General features: G+C 39.2%; 1 protein-coding gene across 8 annotated transcripts in view; it reads left to right on the plus strand.

The window, feature by feature from the left end:
* Nucleotides 1-13,174, plus strand: part of mef2cb (myocyte enhancer factor 2cb) — a 209,851-nt gene that overhangs the window by 158,350 nt on the left and 38,327 nt on the right. For 7 of the 8 annotated variants that reach the window (XM_078396524.1, XM_078396526.1, XM_078396529.1 and 4 more), the window contains 2 exons: nt 1,075-1,218; nt 12,936-13,122. In XM_078396524.1, coding sequence (XP_078252650.1) covers nt 1,075-1,218; nt 12,936-13,122 — 331 coding nt within the window. Of the gene's footprint in view, nt 1-1,074; nt 1,219-1,274; nt 1,413-12,935; nt 13,123-13,174 lie in introns of all 8 variants that reach the window. The other variant, XM_078396527.1, reaches the window with a different exon arrangement.

Genomic DNA, 13,174 nt, shown 5'->3' on the forward strand with positions numbered 1-13,174 from the left:
ATTAAACCTTAAAAAGTGCATTCATCGAGTCTGATAAATAGTACAGAAGAAGGCCTTGCCTTCATCTTCCACAAAATAGTCTTCTTATGCTTGGAGGATCTTGAACTGAATTGGGTGACCAATATCCATTCAGTGTATAGGAAAAGGATTTATGATTGAGTTTCTTTGGAATTACACAAAATCGCGGCACTGCAGAAAAGAACTTATGGGCACATGTTGAAGATTGTTTATTTATTTTATGTTTTGTATGATTTAAAAACACACTTTTTTTGCTTTCTGTACAATGTTTATAATCTTTTTTATTAAATTTCTGATGTGCCATTTATGGGACTTCCTTAGTTGAATTGACTGTTCAGTCTACTGGATGATTTCATTCTTTTTGAATGCCGTGGATGACACCACACTGAAAGTTATGTTGGAATATGACAAGTTGATGCTGCAGAGCCCACTAAATCTTTGTGAACAGCTTTCCTCATGGTCAGTGGCACAAACCACAGATTATGGGCTATTGAGCTGGTTTGTTTTAAGCTTCTGGGGTTGCAGTCGAATTGGTAAATCACTATCAAAAATATACCAAACTAGAGTTTTGCCCTCTACTTTTTTTATTTTTTAGAAGAACAGTATCATATTTTCCTTTGCTTTCCTTGCATCCCGTTATAGCATTGTTGAAATGTCCAAGAAATTTATTTTGGAGCCAATGATGTGGAGGAAGAAATGCTAATTTTAAAGCTTACATTTATATTTTAGCACCCAATGGGTTAATAAAACACCAGTAACCTTGAGATAGATAAAGGCTGTTTTAATTATATGCATTGTTCAATTGAAAAAAAAACCCAGTTGTACATTATTCCTATAGAAAAAAAATGTAATAATCCAAAGAAGATAATCATGAAAGTCACCATATTTAAGAAAGTGCTTTGGCTTTTTTCCCACTTTGTATTTAGGTACCTTCTTTGATCTTGAATGGACTGTAAAATTTCATAAAGTCCCTCTGAATTTAAAAATCCTTTTTTTCCCCACTGTGCCCCTTGTAATCAGTGCAGAGGTTTGAACTTTACAAATTATGTATTTCAGACATTGAGAAAGAAGGGACTAAATGGGTGTGACAGCCCAGACCCAGACGCAGACGATTCAGTGGGTCACAGCCCTGAGTCTGATGAGAAGTGCAGAAAAATAAATGAAGATATTGATCTAATGATCAGCAGGCAAAGATTGTGTGTAAGTACAAGGGCCCTCCTTTATTTTTACTTTTGATATTTCTCTGAATCTGGCAGGCATTGAACAAGAAAGAAAACAAAGGCTGTGACAGCCCTGATCCTGACTCCTCTTATGCGCTCACCCCACGCACTGAAGAAAAATACAAAAAAATTAATGAAGAGTTTGATAATATGATCAGGAATCATAAAATACCAGTAAGTACCGTGAGTTAGATGGCTGCTCTGCTAATGACTGCTGCAGTAATCGACCCTTTAGTGCAGGTTTCTTACATATAAATCACATTTCAGTCTAGCAATATGCAGGATGCAAATGATAAGAATAGGATAATAACTAACATTGGCCCTCTAAAAGCAGTTATTAATAGTCTCATTAAAACAGTTTTTACATACCCTTTAACCTGCTAATTCAAGTAATTGGCGGTCATTCAGAATACTTTAGCTGTGAGAATCTAAAATTAACAATATTATGACCAACAAATTCTGCAAACACCATGCCTGTCTGTAAAACATTTGAACTTCAATGTGCAACTATGAATGAAACAAGCAAGAAGAAAAGAGATTTTAATTTAAGCCACAAAGCAAGTGACAGGGGTGGAATCATATATTCTGTGCGTAACATAGAACATACTGATCCTTAGATAAACCATGCCTTTCTAAGTAGAACATTTACAACTAATGCTTTGTAGTAACAGTCTCTTACATTTCGTTGAACAGAATATTTAAATGAAAAGATTTAAGAAAATTATTTAAACTTTTTTCATTCACTTTTTCAAGAAAGATATATCAACGCACATCCATTCAAAATATCTGCCTCCTTATACATACTAATTATCATTAGCTTTTCATGGAGCTATTTTTTTCCTAATGTAAAGAAAAAGGTATTTTTTGGAATAATTTGAACTTGTTAGAGATTATTTTTGAAGTAGTGACATTTCATCATTCTGTTGTGAAATCTGACTGAATCACGTGCACATATTTGTAACTGTAGGAGTGACTCGACTAATTAATGTCCGCTCTGAAAAATTGACATTTCCCATCTTAATTGTTTTCTTTGCATTTTTAAGATTTAGTTTAAAATAAACTAAAAATTAGTATATCCCAAATAAAACTCAGCTACTTTTCTGTTCATCCCACCTTACATTTAACAAACAATTGAAGAACCATTGATAATTTATTGTAAAGACCACAGATGATGGATAGTGACCTCCCTCTGCATTTCTCTGGCAACTTACTAAGTTTATAACTTTCAGACCGAACCTTCATCAGTGTGGTTATTTAGCTTTCCCATACTATACTCTCATTGCCTACATTAATGATATTGTCAAAATCAGGTTGTGTGTGGCATATTTCATTGCAATACTATACTGTGCTGCCATTCATTGAAGTAGAACATGATACCATTTCATATAATGTTCGGTATCCTTTGGCTTTTTACTCCAGTTTCTAACCTAGATTTAAACTCGGGTGCCCTTGATAAAAGAACTCAAATGACATCCAATTTAATTAAAATAACAATTTGTTATTGAAAATAGCTGACGCAATCAATTTTCACACATGGTGCTTTTCCCAATATTATTCCCCATCCAACAGTTCATTATTATTACATAAATGAGAACATTTTAGGAGTTGCAGTTACAGTATACTTTCCATATAATCACATGCATTTAATTACCAAACATTTGTTTGGTTAATAGCATAAAATAATTTTCTCAAGCAGCAACTTTTGCAATTTACATCATAGCCATAAATGCATTTTATGCAGTAATATTATTAGAATGGAAACTATATTTTCCCATAAAATACAGAGAAAACATGCCTATAATACCACAAGTACCTGGGAGCTATAATCTTGAAGCCTTTTTTTAAATTGTAATTCCATTAAACTAGGTATTGCCACTTATCAAACAAATTGCTTCGATCTTTTTTAAATATTAAAAGTAGCACACATATTATCTCAAAATGCCAAATTTGGGTTAAAGAAAAAATACCTGATACCTGTACTCAAAGGGTTAAGGCTAACTGCTTGCTGTGTAGAGAGTCAGTCTGCATGAGATCCTGTTGATGAAATTCAAACACATTGTGTGCTGGGGTGATTTAACAGGATTACACAAATTGCTTTGCGCCCAGTCAAGAACATTTTATTTTCCTGCCTTAACACTAAGCTATTTCATTGACAACTAAACCAAAACCTCAACACACATAGCCATTCATATGCCTAGCCAGAAAACTGAGAGAAATAACATAACTTCTGCATGTGCATACTGTTGCATGAACGAAGAGCTCACCATGGTGGCCACCTGTGTGGGCTGATAAATTAGGTTTCATGTTTTCTTTATTTTCAATCTATGGTTATGATTGTAATGATAAGCAAAATAGTTTTGTTTTCTTCCCAACACAGCAATATTATTGCAATAGTTATTCTAAAGATTTATGTTTTAATTTTTCCTCCCAAATTCAAGATCAACAATTAAATACTTGGTCAATTGTTACCGGTGTGAATTAGAAGAAGCAATTTGGAATGATATTGTAAAATATACATTACTGCCTCCTGCCTGATCTTGACAGTTCAAGCTGTGGTCAATGTGGTTAAAAAGAGCAGGCCATCCAGATCCCACTACTGAATGCTGTCATTTCAAACAGGAAGGATGGCACCATCATAATAACAGCCTGCTAAAAGCACACACAAATGTGGTGCAGAATCACCATTTCAAATCGCATTACCCAATAGACCACAAAAGAAGTGATGGATAGGGCGGTACTGACCAAAGTTGAAATGTTGGACAGCAGAGAAGACAATGTTGAGAAGACAAATGAACATAAAGATTTATTGAAGACCTGATTTAAATGTGGCTGCCCTGAACGGTCTTGAGTAACAGCTTGTGGTTCTAGTTGTCCCTTCAGCAACAAAAAAACCAAATATGGCGAAAAGAAAATCAGTAAAAATCCAATGTCTCTGATAAAGAGATGAAAAACAAAATGCTACAATATAGTTATGTGGAAAATATAGAATTAAACTGAGATGGCAGGCAAAATTGTGTGAGAGACAATCTAGAACTTTTATTAATGTTCTGCTCCAACCCCTCCTCATCTCATCCACAGTAGCTTTCCCCTTGATTTGAACAGCTGGCTGCAAGGAAAATTGGAATGGTTTGCCTTTCCTAATGCTGTTGATATATAGAACAGACTATATTAGGTTTTTGCTACATTGGCCTTTGTCAATCAGAGTACTGAGTACAGAGGTTGGGACTTTGTGCTACAGTGGTGCAAGAAGTTGGTGAAGCTGCATTTGGAGTACTGCATTGAGTTTTAATCACCATGTTATGGGAAGAATGTCATTAAGCTGGAAAGAGTGAAGAGAACATTTATGAGGATGTTACCAGGACTCGAGGGCCACGGCTACGGGGAAAGGTTGGGAATGATATCACCTTATTCCTTGGAGCTAGGGGCTGAAGGGTGATCTTATAGAAGTATATAAAATCATGAAGGGAATAAATAGAGTGAATGCATTGATTCTTTTACCCAGGGTAGACGAATCAAAATCTAGAGGTCAAAGGTTTGTGAGAGGGGTAAAATTTAATAGAAACCTGAGAGGCACCTTTTTCACTCAGAGGGTGGTGGGTATATGGAATGAGCTGACAGAGGAGGTAGTTGAGGCAAGTACTATAACAACATTTAAAAAACACTTGGACAGGTGCATGGATAGGAAAGGTTTAGAGGGGTATGGGCCAAACTTGTGCAAATGGGACTAGCTTAGATGGGACATCTTGGTTGACATGGACAAGTTGGGTGGATAGGCCTGTTTCTGTGCTATATTACTCTAATTCCCCAACTCACTGAAATATTGCATCATCCTTCCACAACCTCAGGATTTTGCAAAGTGTTTTACAGCCAATGAATTCCATTTGAATTGTGTTCACTATTGTATTTTAGGAAATGCACTAGCCAATTTGTGGACAGCGGATCCAGTGATTCAGTCATCCAAGTCTAAAATTATGCAGTGGCAGGGTATCTGAAGCAAAAAACAAACGTTTGAAGTACTTGACAGCCAGGCAGCACTCGTGGAGAAGGAATCAATGGTAACATTTCAGGTCCATCAACATTGCCTCTGTCTCCAGAGATGCTGCTTGACCGAAAGTGCACTTTCACATTTTCTGTTGGCCAAGGCACCAGGGATAACTTCCCTGCCCTTCTTGAGAACAGTCATCTGCATCTGGAAGAGCAGACAAGGTGATGGTCTAATGTCCCATGTGAAAGGCGAAACCTCCAATAAAGCAGCACTGCCTCGGTTGTGCAATAGAATATCATGCTTGGTTTTCGTGTTCATGTCTCTGGGGCATAACTTGAAGCTACAATTTTATACATCAGAACAATCGTGTTACCAGCTGAATCACACCAGACGTCAAATGACATTGAGGAGTTTCATTTTTTCCGTATCATCTTTCTTTATTGGTATCTATAGAGAAAGTGAATTTACTGAATTGGAATCCCTGTGGAATATTACAGCATTAGGAAACTTCCTGATCCTCTTGAACCCTTGCGTTATTATCAATTTATCCAACCTGTTACTCTTCCTTATGCGTTTTCCATGGTCAACAAATGCCTCTCAGCACACTTGTGCAGTATTGTATTTCATGATGTTGCATGATATTTCTGTTGCTGGTCAGGTCAATTTTTTTTAAATGTTAAACTTGTATGACCTGCTTTTGGAGCTTAACTGTGATTGCTGCAAAAGTATATTTATTATTTCAGCCTAAGTTAGGTTATTAACAAGCCAGGAGGTGCACATTTGTGTATTTGTGCCGTTGCATAACTAGTTGTCATTCTTGTTCAGCAATGGGTATGAAAAGACACTCAAAACAACGTTATGAAACCTTATAATCTAGTCAATGATCCATTTCCAACAACAGACACTTAACTTCCTACCCTAACATCAACTGGCATTAGTGTCACTAAGACCCTCACTTTCAACAGTTAAGCAGTGTCACCTTTGAACAGAAACTCTACCAGACAAGCCACATGAATACAAGAGTACTAGAGTAGGGCAGAGGCTGGATATCACAGAGCAAAGGCACAAGTCGTAAAAGTGATGGAATAGACTCATTTTGCCTGGATAAGTGCAGTTCCACCACCACTCAGCAAACTCGATGCCATCCAATGTAAGCAACCCATATGAATGGCATTTATAATAATCCTGACATTCATTCCTCTCACCACTGACTGGCACACTGTTGCTGCTGTATTTTCTATTTACAAAATGCACATAGTAGGTGAGGTTATCCTGACACTTCTTCCTAAACCACTGAAAAACCTAAGTGAATCGTGCACACGATCACCCACAGTTTCTTCTCCCTGTCGCACGATGTTCTGACTTGAAAAAACATTGTCGATCTTTTTATCATCACAAGTTCTGAGCTCTGGAAGTTTCTTTTCAATAGTGCACAGCAGTTCTGTGCAGTTCTAGTTGCCACGGATATGTTTGCACTGGAGAGAGTGTGTAGAGGAGATTCGCTAGGATGGCACCTGGGAAAGGAGTACCAAAGTTATGAGGAAAGACTGGTTTGGTTTGGATTGAAGCTGGCTGAGGGAGGACCTGATTGAAGCATACAGAATTATGAGGGGAAATAGACAGAGAGATAGTAAAAAGAAAACAGAGGTACCCCATAAAAAGAGGTACATAAAATAGGACAAAGCTTTGAGATCAGGGGCAAGAGGTGTAATGGAGTTTTGAGGAAGATTTTGTTCAGCCAGTGAATAGTTAGAATCTGGAATGCATTGATTTTAAGGGTGGCAGGGACAGGCACTCCCAGAACATTTAAAGGTAATCCAGACCAGGATTAAAATGCTGGAAAATGAGCTTAATGTAGATGGATATTCAATGGTCAGCCTGAATATGGTGGGCCAAAAGATCTCATTCTGTGGTGTATGACTGACTTTGTAAAAATATTGTGGGATTGCTTTTACCAGTTCAGGAAGTTGATTCATCATCACCTCTGAGGGCAGTCAGGATTGGGAAAGAAATGCTGGCCATGGAAGCTACGAACATTTTTTAAAAATCCAGCATTATCCAGGAATTTCTGAAATAATTATAGGAATAAAAGATGCAATGGTGTTTCCATTTTTCCACTATCAATCAGGCAAAAGATTAGATCAAAGTAATTTGGGATTATAATGCGATAAAAATTATAAGCAGGTACCAGAAGTTATTAAATTTGTGCAAGAGTGGTGCTCTTAAGGTTGATATTTACCTCTGCATTCCAATTGCTCCACTTTGTATAAAGGGATATTTCTACCCATTAGGAATCACTGTATGCAAATAATTTAAACACTCAAGAAGAGGGGTCCATTACTGTGTTCCATTATTATCTGTGCACATTAATGAAGATAGTGCTATTATATTATTTAAAGTTATTTTTAGATTCCTTTGCAGTAAGTAATTTGTATATGACAGACATCAATCAAAATTGCTTCTGTTTGTCAGTGGTATGCAAGCAAAATATACCATCTATACTTTAGATTGGATTTAATAACACCAGAATTGACAAAAATGAACTAAAATTGTCTTGCATAGCTTGAAGTAAAAAAATCACATTTGGGGGCAACAATTTGAAAGCTGCTTAGCTTGCCCATTGTCAGGAAAAAAGGTGTGTGGGCATCATGCTAACAGCAACTATTAAGTTACAATGATAGTTTGCAATTAAGGGCAGCACAGTGACATAACGGTAGAGTAACTGCCTTCCAGCGCCTGAGACCTGGGTTTGATCCTGACTAAGATTTCGTGTCAGCATGGCTTTTGTAAATTCTCCCTGTAAATTCTCCCTCCCTGTCCATGGGTTTGCTACGGTTTCTTCCCGCACTCCAAAGACATGCAGGTTTATTGGTTAATTGGCTTTGGTAAGTTGTTGTAAAGTCTTGCCTGGAGTGTGTAGGTTAGTGTATGGGGTGATCGCTGGTCGGCGTGGACTCGCAGGGCCGAAAGGCCTGTTTCCTTGCTGTATCTCTGATTAAGACTCTGGTTAAGGCATAGACAACTATTTTGTGGGAACTCTCTGCTATCACCGAAGTAGTAATGATCTTCATTGACTACACAATGCGAAGATGAACATGCCAACGATCGCCTCACTATAAGATAAATAGCATTTGTAAATTAAAGTACATTCTTCTATCAGATCTGACTAATTCCTGTGTGAGTGGGCGGATACATGGCAGATGCAGTTTAATGTAGATAAGTGCGAGGTTATTCACTTTGGAAGTAAGAATAGAAAGGCAGATTATTATCTGAATGGTGTCAAGTTAGGAAGAGGGGATGTTCAACGAGATCTGGGTGTCCTCGTGCATCAGTCACTGAAAGGAAGCATGCAGGTACAGCAGGCAGTGAAGAAAGCCAATGGAATGTTGGCCTTCATAACAAGAGGAGTTGAGTATAGGAGCAAAGAGGTCCTTCTACAGTTGTACCGGGCCCTGGTAAGACCGCACCTGGAGTACTGTGTGCAGTTTTGGTCTCCAAATTTGAGGAAGGATATTCTTGCTATTGAGGGCGTGCAGCGTAGGTTCACTAGGTTAATTCCCGGAATGGCGGGACTGTCGTATGTTGAAAGGCTGGAGCAATTAGGCTTGTATACACTGGAATTTAGAAGGATGAGGGGGGATCTTATTGAAACATATAAGATAATTAGGGAATTGGACACATTAGAGGCAGGAAACATGTTCCCAATGTTGGGGGAGTCCAGAACAAGGGGCCACAGTTTAAGAATAAGGGGTAGGCCATTTAGAACGGAGATGAGGAAGAACTTTTTCAGTCAGAGAGTGGTGAAGGTGTGGAATTCTCTGCCTCAGAAGGCAGTGGAGGCCAGTTCGTTGGAGGCTTTCAAGAGAGAGCTGGATAGAGCTCTTAAGGATAGCGGAGTGAGGGGGTATGGGGAGAAGGCAGGAACGGGGTACTGATTGGGAGTGATCAGCCATGATCGCATTGAATGGCGGTGCTGGCTCGAAGGGCTGAATGGCCTACTCCTGCACCTATTGTCTATTGTCTATTGTCAAAAGCTCCCACAACTACAGCACAATTAAAATAACCAGACAGACTTGCAACTCAAATGACTTGCACTTAGAGTCATGGCGTCATACACCAGGGAAACAAGGTTTCAGAGGAATATGAGCCCAAATCATCCATGCCAATCAAAATGCCCCATCTAAGCTAGTTCCATTTGCATGCATAGGCCAATATATCACTCTAAACCTTTCCTTTCCATGTACCTTTCCAAATGTCTTTTAAATGCTGTTATTGTACTTGCTCAAACACATCTTCTGGCAACTCATTCCATGTATGCATCATCCTCTGTATGAATGTTGCCCCTCGGGTTCCTATGAAATCTTATATTCTATTAACCACCTCGAACCTATGTCCATGATTCCCCTATCCTTGGATAAAGACTGTGCATTCACCCTATCTATTCCCCTCATGATTTTATACTGCTTTGTAAGATAATCCCTCAGCCTTCTTCACACCAAGGAATAAAGTCCTAGCCTGCCCATTCCCACCCTATACCTCATGCTGTCAAGTCTTGGCAACATCTTGGTAAATCTTCTCTTCACTCTATTCCGTTTAATGGCTGGTAGGGTGACCAAAAGGAACACAATACTGCAGGTGCATCCTGAGCAACGTGTTAGACAACTGTTACGTAAGGTCCCAACTTCTATACTCAATTCCCTGACTAATGAAGGCCAGCATGTCAAAGCCTTCTTCGCTGCCCTATCTACTTGCAATGTCACTTTGAGAGAATTATGTATTTGTATTTCCGGATCACTCTGCTCTATAACACTCTCCAGGGCCCCACTGTTCACAGTGAAGATCCTGCCCTGTTTCTACTTCCCAAAATGCAACACCTCACACTTATCAGAATTAAATTCCATTAGCCATTCCTCACCTAATGCAACACTTACAAAGCACTTCTTAATTGTACAGAACTTGAAATTCCAGGCAGCCTGCTCTGACACTCAAGCACATAGTAGATTGTGGCATATGCTTTCAGGCCTGCTTGGTTGTTGATCATATCCAAAATTCTATTTTGAGACGTGTTCTCCTTAAAGGAGGTGCAAATGAGCTATTTTTATGCTTCCTGACCATCTGGCCTGATGACAGTAAGGAATGTCAGTATGAAACTTTGCTGTCGTAGTAGTTTTAGAGTTGAAGTGGGTGATCTGCAGGCAAGTAGACAGACAAACGCCAAGATTATTAAACTACTTTAAGAAAACTAGCATTGTGGTTCCTCATTTTTGATTAGGCATCATCATGGAGTCACGAAGAGCCATTGAGCCTGCGCCAACCATCGAGCACCAATCCCACTTTTTGTCCTCCCCACATTTCAATCAACTAGCAAGAAAGTAAAAATTTACCCGGGTGAGCGTATGTGAGGTGGACCCACTAGGTAATGTCATCCTGGCAGTCCCATTTCCCCTTGTTGGCAGTATGAAGATGTCAAATGCAAGAGCCAGCTTCTGTCAGTATATTGTTTCAGCTACAAAAACAAGCAACTGCTCTCCAAAAAAGGTTTAGTTCAAGATCCTGTATTCCAGGATCCACCCATTGCATTTCTTTGAGGGATTCTCGTAGCCCCAGGAGTCATGGCAATTTAGCAACTTAGTATGAGAATAATAGTAACCCCCAAAGACCAACCCAAGCTACTATCCACATCATGGCCCTGGTTCATTATTGTCACATGTACCACAATACAGTTAAGAACTTTGTTCACATACAATCCAGTTATATCATACTATAAAGGAGTACAAACAAGCTATACACAAGTACAACAGGTAGTGCAAAGAGAAAAATACCAGCGGACCGAATGTTGTGTAACAGTTTTATAGCATTACAGTTATAGAGAAACTTGTGCCAATTTTTTTTTAAGAGCATTTGCCGCAATGAGGTAGGTTGAGAGATTAGGACTGCACCCTTAGCTTATGAGAGGGGTCTTTCAGTAGTCTAATAACATCAGGCAAGAAGCTGTTCCTGAATCTGCTGGTACATGCTTTCTAGCCTTTGTGACTTCTGTTTGACAGGAGAGGGGAGAAAGGAAATAATTGGGGTGTAAATGATCCTTGATTATGTTGGCTGCTTTTCTGAGGCAGCATGAAGTGTAGATGGGGTCAACAGAGGGGGGGGGGGGCGGTTTGGGGGGTGGCTGGTTTGTGTGATGGACTGGGATACATCCACAACTCCCTGCAATTTCCTCTGATCTTGGGCAGAGCCGTCACCAAACCAAGCTGTGATGCATCCAGATAGGATACTTTCTGTAGTGCATCTGTAGAAGTCGATAACATTTGTTGGAGACATGCTGAACTTCCTTAGCCTTCTGAGGAACTAGAGGCGTTGTGTGCTTTCGTTGTGTGCAGGACCAATTGTTGGTGATATTTGAAGCTCAGAGTCTGAAGCTCTTGTACCATTGATGCTGACTAGGGTGTGTACACCACCTTGTTTCCTGAAGTCAGTAACTTGCTCCATTATCCTGCTTACATGGAGAGTGAGGTTGTTGGCTTGACCCCATGTTACTAAGTGCTCTATCTCCTTCCTGTATTCTGTCTAGTCATCATTTGAGATATAGCCCACTATGATAGTTTCATCAGCTAACTTGTAAATGATGTTAGAGCAGAATTTGCCTGCACAGTCATGAATATCTAGGGAGTATAGTAAGAAGCTGAGTATGCATCCTTGCGAGACATCGGCATTGAGAATTATCATGGAGGATGTTTTGTCACCTATCTTCGCATTTGATCTGTGGGACAAGAAGTCGCGGATCCAGTTGTGGAGAGGGAGTGTTGAATCCTAGGTCCAGAAGTTTTGGAGATGACGTTTGTTGGGATGATAGGTGTCTGACATAGGTATCCTTGTGTCCCAATGTTCCAGCGATGACTGTAGGATCAGGAAGATGGTATCTGCCATGGACCTGTTGCAACGGTAGGCAAACTGCAGTGGATCATTTCTAACTGGGAGGTTGGAGTTAATGTATACCATAACCAGTCTCATAACACCTCAAGGATGCCAGAGCCACTGGATGGCTATTTTAGATGTTCCCCCTCCTATATCCCAGCCAATAATAATATTCCCCACCACCTGCACAGGCTCTCACCCCACCGTCATCACTACCTCATTTAAATACCTGGGTGAAGGAAAACCTCAGGAAAAAAAGCAATTGATAAAAGGAAAAGAAAAAAGAAAATCTCATTGAACTGCAAAGACGAGCTCCAGAAACTGATATCAATTATATGTAATACTTATCTACCTTCTTTAATTTGAAACTCTCAGGAACTCATTTAACTTCATTTTTAAGCCTATCATTACTTTTAATTATCGTGTCATCATAAGTTTCATTAAGAATGTTTAATAATGCAGAATTAACTTTTCCTTTGCAGAGTTCTTTCCGGTTGTCTAAATTGTGGTATTTAGTTTGGCTTGTTTAAAAATGTTGAATAATTTTGAAAGCATCTCAGCATAAGCTAATGTAAAATACTTTCATTACTCATTACCTTTTATTGGGGTAAAAGTACCTTTCAAACAATGAAAAATTGTTCGAAATTGAAGCTGCAGTGGGAAAAGAAAGGTAATTAAGATTTTAAACATACAAACCATTCCAGTCTATGTTCTCAGTTCAGAACCAATTCAGGCCTATTTGTGACATTGATTATTCCTTCCTCCCTATTTTTTCCCTCTTTTTTTCTATTGCATAGGCTGTTCCTCCGCCTAATTTTGAGATGCCAGTTTCAATCCCAGTGTCCAACCAAAACAGCCTCATTTACAGCAGCCCAGTCAACTCCCTGGGTAACCACAACCTAATGCCATTGGGCCATCCTTCTCTGCAGAGGAACAGCATGTCTCCTGGAGTGACACAACGACCACCAAGCGTTGGAAACACAGGTAAAATCCACTGACTGTCAAACTAAGTAATTGCCTCGTAAAACAAGGTCAG

This window comes from Rhinoraja longicauda, chromosome 3 (assembly GCF_053455715.1).
Source record: "Rhinoraja longicauda isolate Sanriku21f chromosome 3, sRhiLon1.1, whole genome shotgun sequence".
NCBI classification, from domain to species: domain Eukaryota; kingdom Metazoa; phylum Chordata; class Chondrichthyes; order Rajiformes; family Arhynchobatidae; genus Rhinoraja; species Rhinoraja longicauda.